The sequence below is a fragment of the Rousettus aegyptiacus genome, unplaced genomic scaffold (genome assembly GCF_014176215.1).
Source record: "Rousettus aegyptiacus isolate mRouAeg1 unplaced genomic scaffold, mRouAeg1.p scaffold_m13_p_18, whole genome shotgun sequence".
NCBI classification, from domain to species: domain Eukaryota; kingdom Metazoa; phylum Chordata; class Mammalia; order Chiroptera; family Pteropodidae; genus Rousettus; species Rousettus aegyptiacus.
Genome location: NW_023416293.1, coordinates 4,605,479 through 4,629,260, shown reverse-complemented (window position 1 = coordinate 4,629,260; position 23,782 = coordinate 4,605,479). Strand labels below are relative to the sequence as shown.

The 23,782-nt window shown below is 33.1% G+C and overlaps 1 protein-coding gene across 1 annotated transcript in view; it reads left to right on the top strand.

Annotated features, from left to right (window-relative positions):
• The window catches only part of DNAH14 (dynein axonemal heavy chain 14), a 193,830-nt gene that overhangs the window by 98,873 nt on the left and 71,175 nt on the right, over positions 1–23,782 (top strand). Inside the window, exons 38-47 of the mRNA XM_036235400.1 lie at positions 616–750; positions 3,526–3,741; positions 10,149–10,242; positions 11,524–11,732; positions 12,483–12,735; positions 14,591–14,675; positions 16,439–16,668; positions 18,269–18,385; positions 21,148–21,306; positions 22,422–22,554. Of these exons, the coding sequence (XP_036091293.1) occupies positions 616–750; positions 3,526–3,741; positions 10,149–10,242; positions 11,524–11,732; positions 12,483–12,735; positions 14,591–14,675; positions 16,439–16,668; positions 18,269–18,385; positions 21,148–21,306; positions 22,422–22,554 (1,631 nt within the window). The remainder of the gene's footprint in view (positions 1–615; positions 751–3,525; positions 3,742–10,148; positions 10,243–11,523; positions 11,733–12,482; positions 12,736–14,590; positions 14,676–16,438; positions 16,669–18,268; positions 18,386–21,147; positions 21,307–22,421; positions 22,555–23,782) is intronic.

Genomic DNA, 23,782 nt, shown 5'->3' with positions numbered 1-23,782 from the left:
GACCATCAGCTCATTGTTCAGTGACTTGCAGTAAAAGGTATACCATTGTCAGATTACAAATGGTTTAGAAATCAACGCACGACACAAACTGTTTTCAAGAGACATAATTCTGTTAGCTGATTAGACTGGAACAGCAGCCCCATAACTTGAAATAGAATTCAGATGTAGTTAAAGATATTTAGATTGATAAGATCGGATAAGTACAATGGAAGAGAAAGGGACAAAGATGAGTTAGGGAAGGCTGACGTGGAAAGGACAATCAGAACGCAAAAGAGAGAAAAAATATCTACGAGGAAAGCCCAGAAGAATGTTATCACAGAAGCCAATTGTAGAGAAAGGTACACGAGAAATAAGGAGAATTGGAAAGTGAGATAAATTGTTAAATATCAAGAATTGGAAATTATTCTTCGAATTTAAAATTGGGATATTACTGGCGATTTTAACATTAGCCTAGTCAATAAAAACAACACAGATTATAATTGACTGAACAATAATCTGAAGGAAGGATCCGTAGATACAGTTAGAGATGTATTTGTAAATAAGAACCTTCAAGCTCAGCTTAGCTGAACCATTAGAAAGCCAGAATTAAACCGTGTATCTGTAATTTTCTTTTAGGCTCGTGTTGGTGTGATGTTAGTGGGCCCAACAGGTGGAGGAAAGACAACAGTAAGAAGAATTTTAGAGAAAGCATTAATACTATTACCAAGTGAAAGTTTAGCATCGGCTGAAGAAAGGCAATCCATTTCACAGGTAAACATTCTCCTCAATGAAATGCTTCTCCATTTGTTGAGATCTTAGTTTATACTTAAGTTACATTTTATGTTCTCTTTATGTAAGTGTGTTCTTTATTTATTAAATTTATTGCTAGGAATTTTGGAGTTAGGAATCATTGTTGTGAATGAGATTTTTTTTATTATTATTATTTGAACCTCAAACTGATCATTGCTAGTGTAAAATAAAACTATTGACGTGTATGTTTATTTTGCATTTAGTCGCCTCATTTGATGGACTGGTTAATCATTGGCTAAGAGACTATTCCTTTTTCCCCATGGAATGGTTTTGGCATTCTTGTCAAAAATCAATTGGTCACAGATGTTTGTATTTATTTCTGGACTCTCGGTTCTATTTCATTTTTCTATATGTGTATCCAGGACACATGAAATTTGATAGTTACAGTTTTACAGTAAGTTTTGAAATTGGGACGTGTGAGTCCTCCAACTTTGTTTTTCTTTTTGAATATTATTTGGCTATTTGAGGCCCCTTGCATTCCATGTGAATTTGAGGATCGGCTTTCCATTTGTGCAAAACAGGCCATTGAGATATCAATAGTGATTACATTAAATCTGTGGATCATGTCAGGAAGTTTTACCATCTTAACAATATTAAGTTTTCCAAGTCTTGAACATGGGATGTCTTTCCATTTTTCAATCTTTTATTTTTTTCAACAAGCAAGAAGTTTTCTCTTTTTTTGGTTTTCCCTATACAAGTCTTTCTCCTTCTAGGTTAAATTTATTTCTAAGCATTTTATTTTGGGGATGCCATTATAACTGAATTGCCTTCTTAATCTCCTTTCTGGATTGTTACTGCATAGAAACTTCTTGCCTCATTCCTGATTTTAGGGGGCAAGACTTTCAGTCTTTTCCCATTGAGTATGTTAGCTGTAAGTTTTTCATAAAACCCTTATGTTAACGAAGTTCCCTTCTATTCCTATTTGCTGAGTGTTTTTATCATGAAAGGATGTGAAATTTTATTAAATTCTTTTTCTGCCTCTCTCAATATGGTCATATGGTTTATTTCTTTTGTGTTATTAATGTAGTATATTACACCGATTGTTTTCTTATGTTGAACCACCCTTGCATTCCTGAGATAAATCTCATTTGGTCATCCTGTATCATTTTTTTTAATGTGCTGTTGGATTCACTTTTTAAAGAATTTTTACATCTACATTCTTAAGGAATATTGATCTGTAGTTTTCTTGTGTATCCTTCTGGGTTTGGTATCAGAGTAGCATTGGCCTCATAGAATGTCAGGAAGTGTTCCCTCCTTTTCCATTTTTTTTCAGGAGTTCAGAAAGGAGTGCTATTAATTCTTGTTTAAATATTTGGTAGAATTCATCTTCTATCTGAGTTTGGACATTTTTTTGGTGGAGGTTTTTAATTACTGATTCAATCTCTACTTGTTATAGATCCATTAAGATTCTCTATTCCTTGTGTCTGAAGAAACAAAGAAATGACCAGTTTTGGCAATTCTGGTGTTTCTAGAAAGTTGTTTCATCTAAATTACATAATTTGTTGGAACACATTAATTCACGTATTTTTTAAAATTCCTTTTAAATTCTGTACAGCATTAGTAATGCCCATGCATTTATTTCTGGTATGATTTATTTGTGTTTTTTCTGTTTTGTTTTGTTTTTTAGTCTAAGTTCACTGATTTTGTTCATCTTTTCAAACAACCAATATTTTGGATCATTGGTTTTCTCCATTGTCTTTCTACTTACTATTTTGTTTTTGTTTTTCTCATTTCATTTAGCTCTTTGGCCATGGTTTCCTTCATCTCTTTGAGCGTATTTAAGACAGTTTGCATCAAAGACTTTGTTTAGGATTGCTAATGCCTGAGCTTCCTCAAGGACAGGCGCTCTCAATTGATTTTGTTCCTTTGAATGGACCATATTTTCAGGTTTATTTGTGTGCCTTGAGATTATTTGTTGAAAATTGGGTATTTGTAAAAACAGCCACCTTTCCTAGTTTTTACAAACTTACTCTGTGCTGGAGTAATTAGTTCTTCACTGATTAGCTGGACCTACTCTGAACCTCAGATTCAGTCTGAGAAGAAAGTTTAGAATCTTCTCAGATCTTTTCTGTGCATTCATCCTGCATGTGGCTTTTACAGTCCCACTGTATATAGAGCTGCTTGTGAATGTCCTAATCTCCCAAAGATTTCTACCCTGCTTTCTCCCTAGAGCCTTAGATAGTCTAGTCTATTGTATGTCTCCATCCATGATCTCTTCTCTTAGGCCTCTATGGGTCTACAGTCTTTTTGCAATTTTTACAAAAAGTACCTGTCACTTTTCCCTCCTGAGATCCAAGATAGGTGGAATGGATCCCAGTTGTTCAGGCAGCCCAAGACAAGTTAGAATATTGCAAGTAAGGTCTGCTTGAGTGCCAGTTCTGACCTGTAGGTTAAAATTATATCCTACTCTCCCTTACTTCTATATCTTACCCTGGTTCCAGACACACCACAACCTGGCTCATATACTGTATTCCTGGATGAGGCACAATGGAATTTTTATCATTATTTTTCTAGAGATATTATTTGTAATATCTAGAATTTTTTTAAATAATGATTTGAATATTATGGCTAATTTTTATATGTCAATTTTTATGTTCCTTGTAAATCACTACCTTTATACAGAATCTTGCTTTGGAGTGAAAGACTTTTCCTAAAACCTTTTGGTAATAACAATGCAAAAAATTAAATAATTGTACCATAGTAATGTCTTTTAAAAACACATCGGATTTTTCTCAGATTCCAGGAAAAAAAGGAAGAGTAGATATTTGTGTTTTGAATCCAAAGTGTATCACACTTAGTGAACTATATGGACAGCTGGACCCTAATACTATGAAATGGACTGATGGATTGTTATCATCAACAATTCGAAATTACGTACTTTTTAATACTACAGGGAATTCAAAGAAAGACAATGATCAAGGATTAAAGTCAAGAATCTCAGATTTATCTAATGTAAGTTTTGTATGAAATGAGTGTTTTTATGACTATTGTGGATTATTTCATTGTTTATATAAAGACTGATTAAAACATCATTAGGTATCATTATGTACTTACTAGTGTAAAAGTAAATTTAAAATTATTATGATCAATTAAAAATGAAAAAAATTATTAGCTATAAAAAACAAAATGTGGCATTATGTTTTAAAGTGATCAATAAACAATAGAACGCTTTTAAAGGAATGCAAAGTAGATTAAGTGTAAGTAGAGGATGATGTACTGATTCAGGCATCATCAATATGCCTTACAAATGAATGAAATACAAAAATACTTTGATGGAAAAGTGAATAAAGTATTTGATATGAAATTCATCAAAGAATAAATGTGAATAGCAAAAACAAATTTGAAAAATTGTATTCTCATTAGTAATAAATGAGTAGAGATTATCAGTAAATTTCATCAGCTAAGATATATTAACAAAAAGAAGATATTTTGAACCAAACAGGTTAGCAAGAATTTTTTAATAGAAAAATAATATTTCATAATCAAAATATTTCATATTTCATAATTACAAAGTTGTGAAATAGAAGTTCATATGTATCTGGGAATAATTTTGGGAATACATACTAAGCTTTTTAACTAGATATTTCTTTTGATTTAGAAATCTACTTCTAATAATTTATCCTAAGGAAATAAAACCTTTTGTATTGTTGCTATTATATGGATGAGTAAAGCATAATCTAGTTTATGAAGACTTTTGATAGAATATATTTTAAAAAATATTTTTGAATATCATTCAAACTGCTTTTTCCTAGCAAGTATCTGACCAATATATTTCTGCTTCAATAAATCTTTGGAAAACTAAAAAAAAAAAAAGTAATTTTTTATTTGTCAACTTGCTGTACTTACTTTCTACAATCCATGAAAATAAGCTTATCAATATATTCTTTTATAGACTCTAACTCTTCAGTCACACCTTTTCCTAGTCTAAGATTATTCTGGTATATTGATGTTTGTTTAACAACAAACATTATAGTAAACCCTCTAACATCTTTAATGTGATATGTGTAATTTATTTTTGCGTAAATTATTAACTTAATTTTTCCCAGATAGAAAATTGTCCTGACATAATTAAATAATTCATCTCTTTCCCACTAATATGTATGTATATACATCTTTCTACCCTCTTTACTCTGCTTCTCCATTTAAAAAGGAAAATGACACAATTTGAATTAATATAGCTTTAGAGTAGGTTTTAATATCTAGAAGAGCCAGGCTCTCTACTTTAATGTTTTTTTAGAATTTTAGAGCCATTCTGCAATTTATGTTTGATTTCCTCTTTGATGCAAGAATTGTTTAAGAAAGATTTTTTTTTTAATATTCAAATAGCAGTATCTTTATGTTGTTCTTGGCTTTATTATTAAGTTGTAGTTCTATTGCTTTGTGATTAGAGAAATTGTCTCTAATGTTTCTCGTATTTTTAGAATATTTTAAGATTTACTTTATAACCTAAAATATGGTAAATTTTTAGTACTTTCTGTGGGCCCATGAAAAGAACATCATTCTTTGCTTTCAAGGTCTAGTAAAAGATGTAGATATTGATGAATTAATTAGACTTACCTTATTAAATTATTTAGCTCTTTTGTATCCTTAATTATTTTTATTTATTTCATCTACCATTACTAAGAGAGATGAATTAGTCTTCTACGAATATTCCTATCATTTTCTTTTTTGTATTTATAAATGCTTTTCATTTAAGCTGTTTTGTAAGTACTCATGGCTGCTAGATCTTCATTTCAGATTGTTTCTTTTCTCATTATAAAATTCTATTGTTTATCTCACTTAATGTTTTTTGCCCTAATTACCATTTCTGCTTTGTTTTTTCTTTTTTATTCTTTTGCCCACCTGGTATGCTTTTACTTATTATCCTACAACCTAAGTAATTTAAGAAATGTCTCACATATATACAATATAGTTGGTATTAAAGATTTTTCTTTCTATAGGCAAGTTTACTTCATTTTCATTTTTCAATTATAACATATGTTTGAACTCATTATTGTTACTTGTTTAATATAATGATTATGTTTAAGATATCCAGTTTGTGGGTTTTGTTCTTTGATTTGTTTATGCGTTCCTTCCAATAATTTGGAAGATTAGTAGTCTATTTTTGTTCTTCTCTGTTACTTTTATAGCTATGTTTTTAAAAAAATAATTTCACTTTTAATTTTAAATAATTATTTTTATTTTTAATCTACCCTGCTTTTAGATGAAAGCATCAACATCATTAAATGACAACTCACCTTTTCTCAACATCCAACTTTTACTAAATATATTATTATTGTTCCATTGTGTCTGATTACATCTGTATTCTTTATAGTAGCCATGATTTGGGATTCACAGAGTCATTATTATACAGATAATAATTCTTCCTAAATTGAGCTACAAATTAAATGCAGTTTTAATACAAATACCATCAAGTTTTGTTTAAAATAGCTTTATTAATATTGTATTCATATATCATAAAATTTACCTATTCGATGTGTACAATTCGGTGGTTTTCAGTATTCACACAGCTTTGTGGCTATCATCATGACCTAATATTAGAACATTTCGTCACTGCAAATATAAATTTTATGATCATTAGCATCTATTCTCCATTCCCAAACCGCCATTCCTTTCAGCCCTAAGAAACCATTAACCTACTTTCTGTCTATAGATTTACCTATTCTGGACATTTCATATAAATTTATTCATATAATATGTTGTCTTTTGTGACTGGCTTCTTTCATTTGGCATAATGTTTCAGGATACATCATATTGTATCATGTATCAGGACTCATTACGTTTATTGCTGAATAATATTTCATTGTATGGATATATCACATTTTATTTATCAGTTGAGGGACACATGGGCTTTCGTTTCTCTTGTGTATATACCTCATACTGTAATTCCTGGATCATATAATCAATGTATGTTTAACATTTTGATAAACTGTCAGACGGTTTTTAGAAAAGTTGCTCCATTTCATTTTCTTTCCTTCCTCACCAACACTTGTTATTATCTGCATTTTCCTAATAGCTAATGGTTTTTAGCATCTTTTCATGTATTACTGGCCATTTGTATAATTTCTTTGGAGAAATATCTATTCCGATCCCTTATCCATTTTTAATTGACTTACTTATCCTTTAATTGTTGAGTTTGAAGAGGTTTTTAAATATATTATAGATATAAATCCTTTACTACATATATGATTTGCAAATATTTTCTGTGGGTTGTCTTTTCACTTTCTTGATGGTATCTGTTCAAATGTAAAAGTTTTTAATCTTGATGAAGTCCAGTTGATTTTTTCTCTTTCACATGTCCTTTTGGTATGATATTTTAAGAAAGCTTTGTATACTTCAAGGTCACAAAGACTTTCTCCTATATATTATTCCAAGAATTTTATAGTTTCCACTTTTATATTTAGGTCTCTGGTGTATTTCGAGTTAATTTTTGTGTGCGTTCTAAGTGAGGGATCCCACTTCATCCTTTTGCGGGTGGATATCTGTTTGTTGAAACAACTGTTTTTTACCCGTTCAGTTGTCTTGTCACCCTTGTCAAAAAGCAACTGATCATAAATGTCAGGATGTATTTCTGGGCTCTCAGTTCTGTGCCATTGATCTATATGTCTGTCCTTATGCAAATACCCACTGATTACTGGAGATTTTTAAATAAGTTTTGAAATAGGGAAGTGAAGTGTTTTTTAAGACCTTGATAAACTGATTCTAAATTTATATGGAAGAACCAAGGTCCATGACATTCCTGAATTTGTTTTAAAAAGTGGATGAATTTGGGCAATGAAACCTGCCAGATGTCAAGTTATTATAAAATTAGAGTAGAACGATGTGCTATTGGTACAGAAAAACATGGCAGTTCTATAACTATTATGTGCCTATGACATAATGTGAAACTGTATAGAAAAAAAGTTGACAGAATTTCATAGAAAAATTGACAAATATGAAGCTAGTGAGAGATGTTATTGCACTTTTCTCAACAGTTGTTAAAGAAGAAACAGGGTTAAGTGGCTGTGATAAAATTCTTTATATTAATGATCACAAGTTAGAAATGAAAACAGGAAATATTCTGCTAACAGCAGCAAAAACCTATAAAAATAGATTGGAAAAATGTAAAAGAAAGGAACTTGTCCTATGAGGGGATGGCATGAAACCTGTACAATTGACTCAAATAAATGGAAGATACACTGCATTCTTTATGGAAGGACTTCCATTCTAAAAATGACAACCCGTACCAAATTAATATATAATGTCTTTCCAACCAAAATACCATTTTTTAATTGAGTAAAAATATTTTAAAGTTTATTTGGGAGTATAAATGTTCCAAGAATTCAAAAATATCTGGGCAGAAAACATAGTACTTTGGAGTTTAAAAATTGTTCTAAATTAATTTTAGAACAAATCCATACTATAACCAAAACGGTAAGGTACAATATTGTGATAATGGTTAATAATATTGTATTGTATATTTGTAAGTTATTAAAAGAGTAGGTAATCACAAGAAAAAAATTTGTAACTATGTGTGATAATGGATATTAACTAGACTTATTGTGATGATCAATTTGCAATATATACTAATATTGAGTCATTATGTTGTACGCCTGAAACTAATACAATGTTATATGTCAGTTATATTTCAAGAAGAGGAAAAAAAAAACACTCAAGACCAGGTAAAAATAAACCAGTGAGGTATTAACACAGTTATGACACTCAATGGGGTCCAGAAGCATATTCAAGACTATATAGGAACTTACTATACAACTAAAGTAATATTTCTAATCAGCAGGAAAAACATTATTTAATCCACTGTTTACATAATAATTTGCTGTTTTTCTATGTGAAAACATAGAAGGACACTTACCTCATTCCCTACACAGAAATAAAATTCCAGATGAATTAACAATCTAAATGTAAAAATAAAATTATAAAAATATAATAATATTTAGGGACATATTTTCAGAGTTAGGAAGTCCTTAACTAAGACTAGGAACCCAAAAATTATAAATCAAAAGACAAAAGGATTTTACTATAAATGTAAATAAAAAAATATTTTTCAGTAGTTGCAACAAACACTTTGAGCAAACTACGGTCTGTAAGAAAATGTTTAGAACATACGTTATATGCAAAGAGTTAATATCCTTAATATAGAAGAGCTTCAAACATGAATAAAAAATGATTAAACATGAGGAATGGCTTTGAATAGGAAGTTGACAGATTAAGTAAAAAATGCCAAATGACATATGAAAAGATGCTCAGCCTAAGTATTAGCCAAAAAAATTTAAAAATAATAATAATAATAGGCACGATATTTTTCTCATCAAATTTTCAAAACCTAGGGATATCGATAGCTAAAAAGTTCCATGTTATCAAAGATATGGAGAAACAAACACATCTCACTGGTGGAAGTATTAGTGCTGTAAACTTTCAGAAAAAAATCCAGTGGAATCAACAAAGGTTAAAATGTATATAATGCTTGACCCATGTTTAAAAAATTGATCTAGAGAAAGAAATGCAATAGACTTATGTACAGGGATGATAATTTCAGACTTTTGTAATAACAATAATAGTTGGAAATAGACTTGGACTTGCTTATCTTACTGATGAGGCTTGGGAGTTAGAAGTGACCTTTGCATTCACAGGCCCTGTGCTCACACCTAGGATTGGTCCCTCTCTCCAGAGCCCCCCAGCTCTGGCCTAGTGTTTAGTCCCCCCTCCTGCTCTTGGTGGTAAAGGAAACCTATTCCAGTCAGCTGATGGTATATTACTCACCCCCGTTGGGGACATAAATAATTAAGTCCCCCACATAAGTAAGAGTTAAGTATATGCATCAATTAGAATTTCTTGGAGATTGGTGTGAGAACAACCTGGGCACATATTAAAAACGGAAATCCCTGGCTCCATCCCACACGCAAGCAGAACTGCCAAGATCAGGTGTTAAGAATCCTCGGTTTAGCAAGCCCTGCACGTAATTCTTATGCAGCGTGAAATTTTAAAACTCTATCGTGAAGGACGGTCTAGGAAAAATGTACACCAAAATGTCAACCATTGTATTTTTATAGATAGTAGAAATTCAGAGACTTTTTGCTTTCTTCTGAGTTTTGCTGCATTATTTGAACATTATACAAAAACATGTACTATCTTTCCGAGAGGAAAAAAAAAACTAAAATAAAAGAATTTTCTAAAAAAAAATGACCTGAGTCACAGCTCAGTTACATTAGACTCTAGTGTTCACGTGATGGTCTTTTCAGCTACGGAACCTTCTGCCTTTTACTTTTTTATCACTTAGGAAAGCATATTGACAGATAGTTCATTTGCGTTGGAAAGTGGGATCAAATACAAATTTTAACATAATTAATTACTTGTTTTAGGTTTTCAAACTTGATTCTTCCGATACAGCAGATATTGACAATAATATTTTCGAGAAGGAGATGGAGAAAGAGGTTAAAATTCCAAAAGGTCAGAGTGAGTGTTGTTATTAAATTTACTAAAAATGATTAATTAACACGGAAGGCAAATATATATAATTAATTATATATATATATATATATATATATATATATATATATATATATATATATAGTTATGTAAGTACCAGGGCTTACATAGCTCTTTTACTTTATAAGTGACCATTAATATCTCACAGGGACCAAGTAAATATTACAGGTAGAAATTAATATTGTGTGAGAAACAGTAGTAACGAACTACAAAAGCATCTGAAATAGGACTTCAAGCAATCTACATTTCCAGGCCAACTAAGCATAATTATCTAAAATGAACTGCATATCCAGCATTTGCCACTTGGCTATGTGCCAGGGAGACAGAGAATGTGTATGATGACAAGGTCCTTGTTCCATAGGAGCTGACAGTCTACTGACCTTTGCTTTTACTGCTCCAAGTTTAACTTCAAATCAGCACACACACCAGTAGTGCGTTTACATCCCAGACTTTGTGAGAGACTTCTGCTGCTGCTTCTACTTTCCTGGAATCACTGAAGTTGTGTCTGTTGCCTTTTGGGGTTCAGTTCGGGAGAGTGTGGTGATTGGGTATCATATGTTTATATGTTTCCTTCATAGGGTTTTAAGAAACTCCCCAAGGCAAGTATTTCAGCCAGTCAGAGCCCATCTCAGCAGTGGTGACATCTGGATCCTCCTGTTCTTCATGAATACTTTAATGTCTTTCAAGTGGCTACTTTGTATTTCCATAGCAACCCGTTCATACCTCCCCTATCCTGACCAATAGATTTCCTGAAACCGTGGAGCCAGGTGGTGGCTGTAGAGAGTAGAAAGAAGAGTTCATGGATCCCCGTTGTGAAATGCTCTAAAGTCTGTCTACTTGATTCTTTCTTCAAAGGGCATCTATTTCTCTTTTCTACTTCCCAGAGGCAGCATTTCCAACAAATGTTCCTGGGTGGAAAGAGGAAACTCACAAGCCATATTATTATGGAAAAGATAAATGCATGGCCCTTTCTCTTATCCTTATTTTAGGGGCTAGTTATACAATTCAGCTACTTAAAATATTGAAACAACGTTTAAAGCTTTATTAAGTACGTGGTATGAATATGTACTTACATTTAATAACATTAGAGATGACGTTTAAACACATTCCCTCAAGTGTTTTCTAGGCTATCATTTTTAATCTTAATTAAAAAAAATTTTTTTTTCTAAATAAAATGGAATGTTTGCAGGATTGTAATGAAAGGAGACCGAGATTTTTCTGTTACATTAAGAATATTTTTCTCCCCAGACTTCGATTGGCAGTGGATCGTCTTAGACGGTCCAGTGGACACCTTTTGGGTCGAGAGTCTGAACTCCATGCTGGACGACACTAGAACGCTGTGCCTAGCGAACAGCGAGAGAATAGCTCTAACCAAAAAAATCAGAGTGATTTTCGAAGTGGACAGTCTCTCTCACGCCAGCCCCACCACCGTCAGCCGATGCGCCATGGTCTACATGGTAAGGTTTCAAAATCAAGTTGCTCACCTCAAGAAACGCGTTGTTCAGAGTAATAACTAGTCACTAGCTAGAGCATTTTTATATTTATTCGGCTGTTCCCTCTGGATCCGACAGAGCGACCCCAGTATTTAAAAGTTCCATGTCCCCTAACGCCTCCTGGCCCAGGAATGAATGTGCGTGTGATTGTTCCTGGTATTAATACTACTTAGTAATTGGAATGTCAATGTTTTCCACAACGGTAAGGAGTATTTTTCCAATGGAGGACAGATTGCCCTGACGCCTTTTCACGCCAGCCCCACGCCCCTTAGAACTTGTGCAACACATTACCAAGGGAGCGGGGAGGAGGCAAAAACACAACAAGAAATAACTGCTGTCTATCCCTGAAATTATTAGCCACAATTAGCCCTATGCTCTCATCTACTGAATTCGATGTACTGAGTAAAGCTAAGTACAGTGCTGATTTTCTGGGTAAGCAGTTCCTCCACGTGTGCATAGCCTCAGCTCTGCTCTCTAAACATAATCCCCAAGAGCTTGTTGTCTTATAGGACCACGGTTAAAAATCACAAGTATCTCGGAGAAGGGTAATTCATTAAGCGTTTTTAATCACTTGCCCTTTTAACGAATGATCATTCTAAACCACATTTCTCAGGGAGGGGCAGTGGTGAATTCAAGAGATAGTAAGAAAGTAGGTGGACACTCTATTTTTATTTATTTACCAAAAAAAAATTATCTGGTGCTTTTTATTATTAGGATCCCGTTGATCTGGGATGGGAGCCTTATATGAAGTCATGGCTTTTGAAAACTTCTAAAATTATGAGTCAGTCAGGAGTGGAGTATCTTGAATTCATGATTAAAAATAGTGTCAAAGATGGACTGCAGTTTATAAAGAAACATCAGAAATTTCAGCCGTTTCCTGTACAGGACATAACAATCATTATGACTCTCTGCAGAATTCTCGATGCTTTCTTTGAATTCATTGATAAAAATGGAGGCTTTGGACAACGTGAGTTTTTCCTCCCTACGTCATACTAATGATATTGTGTCTTAGCTAGTCAATGCTGATTGTTTACCACTTTCTATTAGATTTTATAAAAGAAAGGAAAGCCAGGAATTTTCAGTCTATTTGAACCAACAGTAGACATGCACATGGAACAAACTAAAAAGCATTTATAGAGGAGTATGTTAATCAAGTATATTAACATCATGCATAAGTGTTGAAGGGTCCCGGGAAAAATGAGTATAAAGAATCCTCAGAGGGTCTCTAGTAGGAAAGAATGGTTTTGCTACATTTTAAAAATTCTTAGAGCTCGAATAGTAAGGAAAAAATCTGTTCAGAATCCTAGGTGTAAAGTGTAATCATACAAAAGCATAAACCTGGTAAGTGGTAAAACATCTGTAAGGAACGATCAAAAGATTAAGGAAACAGTATAGCGTTATTGCTAAGGAGGGCACGGTCCCTGGAGTAAGAATGCCAACATTTAAACGCTGGTTCTCTGGTTGCCTCTGAGATGGCAGATTAGCACAGGCTCCAACTCTCTCTCCAAAACCCATTTTTGGCTCCACGAAACTGAAACATTTCGATAAATCCCAAGGGTGACAAAATGGTTCAAGTCCCAGTGGAGGAAAAAACAGCAATCCTAAGCAGAAAAAAAACAGCTGGGTACCAAGAACGGGAGATGAAGTGGGGGCAAACACGTAGCTCAGCCCTTCTCCTTCTCCTCACGGCTCCTGAATGGGCTGTTGTCTTTCCCTTCGCCAGTCAGCACGGCATGGCACAGCTAGCGGCCATAACAAAATGTCATGTTCACCATGCCGTGAAGCCCGACTGGGTTAGGGAGCAGGTCAGACATATTTCCTCCTACTGCCAACCCCTCTTTACATCTTAAAGCCTGATGGTTAAGGGGAGGACCACACTTGAAAAAGAGCAGTGCCAGGCTAGATAGAAATCGTTAGCACACAGCTTCCTCTGCCTTGAAGAGCATCCACCCCCTTCCCAGGTGCACATTCCCAGATCATCAGAAGGGCAAGCAGAGGAACGGGAGTCGTTAGAAGGTACAGCGAGGTTAGGACTGAAAAAAAGTAATAGTTAAAATTAAGAACATAATAAATGGATTGCATGATGGCATGGTTGGCTGAATAACATTTTTTAAGTTTAAATTTTTAAGACTTTAACATTTAAATAGTACATATTTATGTAAAAGACCATAATGAAATGCATCAACACCTAATGGTTATTATCTGCAGATGGTAAAACTATGGGTGATTGTTATTTTTTTTTCTGTACGCTTCTCTTTATCTCCACATATTTTACAAAAAGAAGAACAAATAATCATTTTTTGTGCTTCTCTGTGGAATGGATGACTTAGAAAAGGTGGGCGAAGGCGGTTGGGAGGGAGACAACTACAGTCTGCCCAAAGTTGACCTATTTGGTGTTTGTTTTGATAAATTTCTTATTCGAAAGCATATAGGTTTTTTTTTAATGCTTCATTTTATTAAGACAGATTTATTATTTAGCTTGTAATGTGTGCCATCTTTAGAGGTAGTCATCTGAATGTTTAAAGGTTTTACTTGGAATAATCGAACATATAAAAAAGTCATCAGAATAAAATGAAGAACAAAAGTATGCAGATTCATGCTTCAAATAAATAAGGATCAATTCAGACAATTGAAGGTATATTCTCTGCTCCTCTTTTCTTAGAAAAGTAACTCACTTTGGCCAGATAAGGTACTCTAAGATACTGTATATGAAACGAAGGTGTTTTCCTATGACAATTCAGAAACTAAACAATGTTAAAAGTTAAACCTCACTAAATTTTAGGTCTGTTATTGATTGCGGGAAATACGCTTTCCTTTTTAAGGTGAAGATTTGAAGAACGTTTCAACTGAGGAGAAGAATTCTCCACCTTCCAAAGTTTCTGTCAAATTCAAGGATAAAGAAAAGAGGTCAGTTACATTCATTCAACAGATGTGTTTTAGTACCTACTAGGTGCCAGACACTCAAATAGGCACGGGTTTGTTTACCTGTCAATAAACCAGTGCTTTGATGACTTCACAACATCAAAATCCACTTAAATTTATTTTATTTCGGCTTAGATAGTGTCCTCCTTGTATATCTAATACAAGAGCAGTAGATGTTATGCTGTTACATGCAGAAAATGAATACATTTGTCCAGACTCTGAGCATATTTGAGAAAGAAATGAAATTGACATGAATATATTTCATGAATCTGCAGTTTATGACCTGACAAATATTGAACCAGTTACTAAGTATTTTAGAGCTTCAATTTTTCTCTTTCATAAAACTGGAAAAAATAATGCGATGTACTAGATATGTAGAATAGTGCCTGGTGCATAGTACGTGCTCAACAAATCGTAACTAGAAATTATTAACTCTATAATTCTGCCATTTTGTGGGACAAGAGTGTCACTGTTGAGGCCTTCCTCCCTACGTCTCACTGTCAATAAGTCCCTGAGACATTCATGTCACACTTGCTTTTAAGCGATGGGACATTCTGCATACGGTTTTTACCCTGCCCGTCAGCTCGGCCTTCACATTCATTTGTGTGCACCTTGCGTATCAGCATTCTAGCGCAAACCTTCACTGCTTCTCGCCTGAGCTGTCGCCCAATTGCTTTCCCCAGTTCTTCTAGTCTATTCTCAACGTGACAACTGTATATTAGTTTTAACTTATACAGAAACCAGCCATAAAAGAATATTTATAAAATACGTGCAAGGTAGAAATAACAATACACAAATATTCATATACACATTATTTAGTTATAGGAAAAAAACATCAGTTTATCTTTGAAGTCCCCTGTCGCCTGTCTAGATTTTATGACATCCTATCATCTGCGATAACTGCGACCCTGGATTTTTGTTTTTAATATATTCCCAAACAGTATATTTTTCAACTTTGCATATTTTCAAACTGTAATGGATTCACTCTCTATGTTCTTCTGTGTCTTACATTTTTGTTCCATGTTATGATCCTATGATTAATCTGTGGTTCCTTGCAGGCTTCTTTGCTCATTTTCACTGCTAATAGTCCATCGTATAAGTACATCACAATTTATTTATCCATTGATAAAAATATAGCTTTTTAAAAAAATTTTTTGTTATTACAAATACTACTGTGATTAATATGCTCGTCCATATCTCCTAGTATTTATATGCAGGAGTTTGATTTTTTTTTAACATAAATTAGAATGTTTCTTTTTATAGCCATTTAATGACTTCCCATTACACTCAGAATAGAAGGGAAAAAGCCTTGGGACAGCGTTAAAAGCCACTACACAGCTCCCAGATTCATCCCCACGATCTAGACGTGTGCTTCAATGATGCGGGCCTGTTTTTTTTTAAACTGTAAACCTACATAAAATGGAGAATTATCAGATCCTCTCCCAAACTAAACCACTTACCATGGTTTAGGCCAACTCTCAGCTAATAAATTGACCTAAAATAAAAGTGAATCATATGTACAAATAAGTAAAATAAAAATTGGCTACAAATCTTTTATACAAATGGTGTTTTTTAAAAATTTACATGATTTACCAAAGGAAAATTACCCGTTAACTCTAAAACTTTTATGCCAACATTTAACCGTATTATAATTTTTAACCAATGAAACTTTGACAAGATATTGAAATAAATTACTGAATGTTTTCTAAAAATTTAAAACTTAATCCTTCCACATTTGTCTACCCTAGGTCTAAAAATACATGGTATCTGGAGAAATATCCTGATAAATTAAACGTAATGATTCAAAAGCTTTTCGTATTTGCATTTACTTGGGCCTTCGGAGGCACTTTAAAGCGTGAAGACGAACATGAAAATGATGTCCTGTTTTATTCAAGTTTTGAGCCCGATTCTCTTGCAAGAGTGACCTATGATTTTGACAACCTTGTTCATCAGTTATTTGAAAGCAATACACAAGTAGGTAAGTTCTGGGTAGGAGGAGTCATCATTATGTTTGCATTAGAGTATTAATTTGGAACTATGGTTGGGCTTTTGTTGATTAGGCCTTCCTTTTAAAATGTGAAGATTAAAGGTAAAAGAGGGTTGATAAGTACACTCTCAACATACTTTCTCCAATGAAAAGAGGCTGAAGAAAATTAGATTCTTGATTGATTCTTGTTGCTATAAAAAAAGCCATAACTCGAGAAAGGCAGAACAAAAATAAAGCCTTGGAACTATGAGCTTAGCTAAGTGGAGCCCATCAGCTGTATAGCTGGACCTGTGTTATACTTATGATCATGTAGCAGAAACTTCTGTAGAAAATCATATTTTCATATTTATTTTTTGAAAAAATAATATTTTTTAAATTATTTTTAAAGCCTTAGATTTCTTTAATATTTGTGTTATTTTGAAGCAGTTCTAACAAGTATGATCTATTTAATACTTAGAAACTGTTAACCTTCTCAATTAGCTATCTATTACTAATTAAAGGAACTTTGAACAACAGATAAGGAGATCATTGATGCAGATATCAAAAGGAGAAATATATTAAGCATGAACGTATCTGTTAAATAAATATGAGAACTGAAAACATTATCAAAAATACAAATTCTATTGGTTCGTTTGATGTAACTCTTAATCATTTGAAGTTATTTGTAAAAGCTCCATTTAAGATATCTGTATTGCAAAGTTTTTACTTATTTCCTGTGGAAATTAACTTTTAATATCAAAGACACTTGGTATTTATATACAAAAGAACATTATTCATCTGTAAAAAGTAAGGAAATCCTGCAATCTGTGGCAATAGGATGGACCTTAAGGGCATTATGCTAATTGGAGTAAGTATATCAGACTGAGAAAGACAAATACTGTATGATCTCATTTATATGCGGACTCGAAAGAAGCCAGAGTCGGAAACAATACAATGGTGGTCACAGGCGCTGGGGGAGGAGGAGGAACGAGGAGATGTGGATCAAACAGTACAAACTTCCAGCTGCACAAAAGTACAACAGGGCGACTATAAACAGTAATGCTATGCTGTATATAAATGATTCAAAGGAATGTGTCAAATATTAATACTGTTGTTTTTATAACATGAAACCATGGCTAAATTCTTTTGTTCTTACGTACATTATTCTGTATTTTTCAGAATCTATTATGAACATTTATTATTTTTATAATGGAAAAGTAAATGTAATTTTCAAATACATATCACAGTTCCCTAAGGTATTGGTTTGACCATGACCAGTATGTTATTGGTGTTTGATAATATCTAACATATGGTAATGCAGAACTTCTGGGTAAGATTTTAAAGGATATTAGATCATGAATCACATCGCTTTCTGGATATGAAAAAGACAAAAAGTTAATAAAACATCGATTTTATACAATTAAAGATTAGAAAAAAAGAAGGGTCCATTTTATATATTTGGATATACCATTGGTGAATAGTTATTATTTCTGGTTTCACAGTCAAATCTTCATATTGAAATCATACCATGAGTGAAACATTCCATAAACGAACCTCCTTCTTACTTGAATTTATTTATTTATCCTTTTTTAAAAATCATTTTCAAATGTAGGCATTAACCTACCAACTGGCAAACATTCTATCTTTGGGTATTTCGTGGATATACAGACATGTGAATTCATACCATGGTCAGAATTACTTCCTAATGTTCAGACGCTAATTCAAAGAGGTAAGAGTAAGTATAAGAATCATACTCTAACTTCTCTAAAATATTGGGAATACTTTATGTATATAAGTAGTTATGTCAGCAACTTTGAGGACTGATATATTCCAAGTTTGTACAGGAACCACGTTAGATATATGTTTACAAAACATGCCTTTAAAAATTATCTTTGAATATTGCTTTCTGAGAAAGTTGGAATGTATTTGATTGCATCACCTGTAAATTATAAAACGAGTTCATTGAAAGTCTTGCTGACGAAAATATGTATTATTTTCATTAACTCTCATTTAAAGGAGAAAAGGGAGATGATCGCTTCTAAAATAGTAAAAACATATATGTAAGAACTACCTTTGATTGTAAAGGAAAGTCTTAATTAGAAAAGAATAATCAGAATTTGATGAACATCCATATATGCTAAATTGTTTTTATTCCCAATCTTCCGCTGCTATATAGAAAAAAAAGATGTAGAAAATTGTCATACTTTGAGAACTTTGGTTGAAGTTTGAGGCCGGAACTTAATAATCAAGCTTATGGAGATTACTTGTAACTAAAGAAATCCAATGAATGCAAAATGATTAAATTGCTTTGAGGTCAGGTTTTTCTCATCAAAGAATTTCAAAGTTTAGTTATAAGACTTTTGACAGAAGCAACCAGAGCTATTGGAATCATAAAACATCCAGAAAGTTCTAATTCTAATGTCAGTTAGAAGTACCAAGCTTCTATTTTATGGTATTTGTCACAGTAAATATTAGTGGGTGATCATATTTATTTAAAACCTCTGAATTATATATCATATATTAGTGCTAACATTGCATCATTTTTTTTAAAGTATGTGTTATTTTTCAATTAGACATTTATATAATTTACAAAGTGATCACTCCAATAAACCCAGTGCCCATCTGACACCATACATAGTTATTACAATACTACTGTGTTCCCCATGCTATACTCTACATCTCCATGACTACCTTGTAACTACCAATTTGTATCTCTTAACCCTTCCACCATCACCCATCCTCCCAACCTTTCACTATCCAGCAACCACCAAAATGCTCTTTGTATCTATGAGCTTGTTTCAGTTTTGTTTGTTTATTTATCCTGTTCTCTAGATTCTACCTATAAGTGAAATCGTATGGCATTTGTCTTTCTCTGACTTACTCCACTCAGCTCAGCACCCTCTAGGTCCATCCATGTTGTTGCAAATGGCAAGATTTCATTCTTTTTTATGGCTGAGTAATATTCCATTGTATATATGTATCACCTCTTTATCTCTGCATCCACCCATGGTCACCCAGGTGGCCTCCATATCTTGGCTATTACAAGTAATGCTGTAATGAACATATGGATGCACGTGTCCCTTCGAAGTAGTGTTTTGGTTTTCTCTGCCATTTCCTGGGCTTGTATATCTATTTCCTTCACCAGGTTAAAGAAGTTTTCCATCCTCATGTCTTCAGATAGATTTTCAATTCCTTGCTCTCTTTTTCTGGTAACCCCTATGATGTGAATGTTGATACACTTGAGGTTGTCCCAGAGGCCCCTTAAATCATCCTCTTTTTTTTTTTTTTTTTTTTTGGATTTTTTTTTTCTTGTTGCTACTCTGACTAGGTGTTTTCTGCTACCTTATTCTCCAAATTGCTGATTCGGTCCTCTGCTTCATCTAATCTGCTGTTGATCCCTTCTAGTGCATTCTCCATTTTATTTATTGTATTCTTCATTTCTGAGTGCTCCTTTTTTATGTTTTCTATCTCCATTTTCATTTTTATCTTTAACTTTTATCATTATATAGAAAAAATATAATTGCATATCAGTACATATAACCCAGAGTCTTTTTGTACTGCTCCTATGGGAATTTGGTATTTTCTTCAAATCTCTAAGATAAATCCATCACTGGAGCACCAGTAAAAAATGTGTGATTTAGTATTCATCAAATAAAATGATATTAATCACAAAAAATTCTTTACTAATGTAGAAGTAGCTTTAAAATACACTAAATTTTTAAAAATCGCAGAACAGTATACACAGTACGGGAACTAAGCAACTAGAATATAGAGATGAGAAAGAGACTAACTGTTCATTACATACCTTTATGTACTTTTGTGTGCCATGTGAATGTGTTAGCTATTCAATTTTTAATTTTAAAAAAGCGGTAAAAGATGAGGAGGCGAGGCTATGTTGTAGGTATCCCTTCTGAGAGTTTTGGCTGCGTAATGGAGGAAAAAATTGGGGTGGTATTTATAGGAAACTGTGAGATCAAGGGACACTTGTTTTAGTTTTGGGTGTGTGTGTATTTTAGTAACAAATATGTCCATTTAATATGATTCGAACAATAAAACGATTGAGATACTAGCACATATATGTTTGTATAACGGAAAATTCCAGTACGAAAGAAGAGACAGATAATGATAGGGGAAGAAGATTACCCAAGAAGTGAAGTTCTTTAAAAAAAATTGCAGGAAGCTTTGGCAGGAGAGCTACTTCCTTCATTTTTACTGGAGGAAAGAAGGAGATGCTTGCATTGCGTATGGGAGCAGATTCGTAGATTTGGTGGTAAGAACGTCAGAGAGTTTACATACAGTACAAATGAAAGGGACAATTTCTGATATCATCAGAGACCCCTAGGCACTTGTAACAGTTTGGTTTCTCCATGTATGTTTAAATTGCTTAATAATTTACAGACTTCTTCAGAAAGTATCTAGTGTCTAAAAGATTAGGTTAATATTATTTATAGATTTTTTTCAATTTTTTAAGATAATTTTTTTTTAACTTAGGAACTTCAATACTAACTGATCCTCAAGCATCCGGCGAAAACATCTTGAAGATAACGGAATGTGGAGAGAACATCAATCACATCGCGACCAGAGACACAGTATCCCTCTCTTTCCTCATCAGCCTCCTGCTAAAGAATTCCTGCCCTGTCCTTCTCACAGGTATTGAAAGTATTTAAAGAAGGAGAATTTCAGAGTTAGGAGGAGGCTTAGTAATTATTTAGTCTGTTTTATTTTATAAAACAGAAAAAACCTGCAGGCTTTGGTGACTATATTGATATATTTTCCTACTGGCAGTATACGAATGCCCATTTCTCCACATATGTGTTCTCACAGGACACCGTTAAGTCTTTTTCATCCTTTCATTACTTTTAAGACAAACTCCAGAAGCAGAACAACTGGATTAATATGCACAAGGCCTCCACAGCCTGTGGGCTGAGATCCTTAGAAGACCACTGATGGTAGTAATATTGATTGGTTTAATTAAATTAAACCAATTTAAAGAAAAAAAAAGAAACTAGCTGATTTAGAGAAAAAAAATGTACACACATAATTCTTCAAGCAATGCCAAAATTTTTCAGTCCTTTACCATTAGCAAAGGAGTAATTCAGTACAACTATGCTTCCTTTTTTTTAAATTAAATTTATTGGGACAACACTGATTAATTAATCCTTCTCTTTCTTAACATTTATTTCAACCCTTTCAGTTTCTTTTCAGTTGTGCTGTCGCCTTTCACTAGAAGCAGTATCACTGTCTCAGTTCTACACTCAGTATTCAGGCAAAACGGAGTTGGAACTTACAGACTACCCATACTTTGCGTCCAACTTGGTCTAAGGAAATTCTTAGTTTGACTTCATGTTTGGCGAATTGTAGAGTCATGAGTCCTTGTTCTGCTGCCATAAATAGTTTATTAAAATTTCCCCCACAGATTGTGCTGCTAAATTTTTCGGGAGAATTAATTTCATGTCATAGTTGCACTGTGCTAGCAGCAAAAAGTTTTGCGATAGGCTTAAATGAACATTAGATAAAAATAATGGTTAACTTCTAATCTATTATTTTCTAAGAGTCATAAATAATTTAAATAATTTCAGAGGTTTTCATATTAACTACTCAGTTTATCCACGTTTTTAACCACATTTTTTTTAAAAAAAGCAAAAACATACTTTTCAAGTGATTTTCAAATGAAAGAAAATGTTATTGGTCCATTGTAATTTTTAGTGCCTCTTCATTTTCTTGCATCTAAATCTAATCTAAGGTATCTTTTTTTCCCCCCTTAGGAGATTCTGGTGTTGGGAAAACCATTACCATTAATCAAGTGCTTGAGAAGTTAGAAGGCTCAGGTGGATTTGACGTGAAATATGGGTCAATTTTAGGAGAAGTCTTATTATATCATGAAATTAAAAAATCAAGGTAGTATATATTAAACTCTAAAATTGATTTGTCTGGTTAGAAAAAGGTTGCTTTAATATCTAAATGTGCCTTGCTTTAAAAAGCAAACCTGTTATATAAAAATGCAGAAATATTCAAAAGAGGAGTTAAGAACAAAATCTTTACTTTTCCAGAGTATTAACAACTAGATTAATTCCCTAAATAGGAAATTATTAGATTTATTTTAAATATAACTAAATTTAAATCTTCAGTTCTTCTTTTCTACCTAACAAAGTACAGCTGTATTTTCCTTCCTGGAGAAATGCACCTAAAACATATTAATAGTGTTGCATACAGATAGTTTTGTTGCACTAGAAATATATTTCCTTCTTATTGAATATATAAATATATAAAAGAACTTTGTCATTCTGTGCGTCTCTTCCTAAAAAAAAAAAAAAAAAAAAAAGGAAAAGAAATCTAAACTGCAAATGAAAGGTATAAAACTTTAAAGTTATTGCTAATTCTGTTAAAATATTAGAGAGATCTGCCATTGTTTGCAATGAATCAGAAGACGGGATTGGGGGTTGGGGGGCGCACCCAGAGCTCACCCTTCCTCTAATCATGAGACTTATTTATTCAGCTGCCTATGTCACATATATACTATGTGACACATACTATGTGAGATATATTGGATAGCTCGTGAATGTCTCAACATTAACAAAACCGAAACATAATTCTTGATTTCTTTTCCAAAACGATTCTTCCTCCACTGTTTCTCACTGCAATAAATGGGACCCAGTAATTCAAGGCTGAAACCTAGAACTCATCCCTGAATCCCCCCTTTCGTTTTACCAGGTCATCGCCAGCAGCCCATCTGATTCCTCCCAATCCCTGTCCCCCCATTTTACCCCACCCCACAGCCAATCTTCGGTTAGTCATATCTGTTCTGTCTTCACAATACACCTTGAATGCGTCTACATCTCCTTTCAATGTCACTTTTAGTCCAGGCCACCATCATGTACATCTTACGCTAATGACTTTGAGACAGAATCCTACTACACTTAAATAAGGCCTTAAAAAAAAAAGAAAAACCATAGAAATAATTTTTGAAACATTTAGTAAAATAAGAACCATTTCTTATCTAAATTATTATGATCGTAAACAATAGAGTGTGAAAATTTTTTTACTGTATGTTCAATATTTAAACTGAAGTGGATTTTAGCCATAAAGAAAGATAACATAAAGGAGGCAAAAAAACATCTGAAGACCA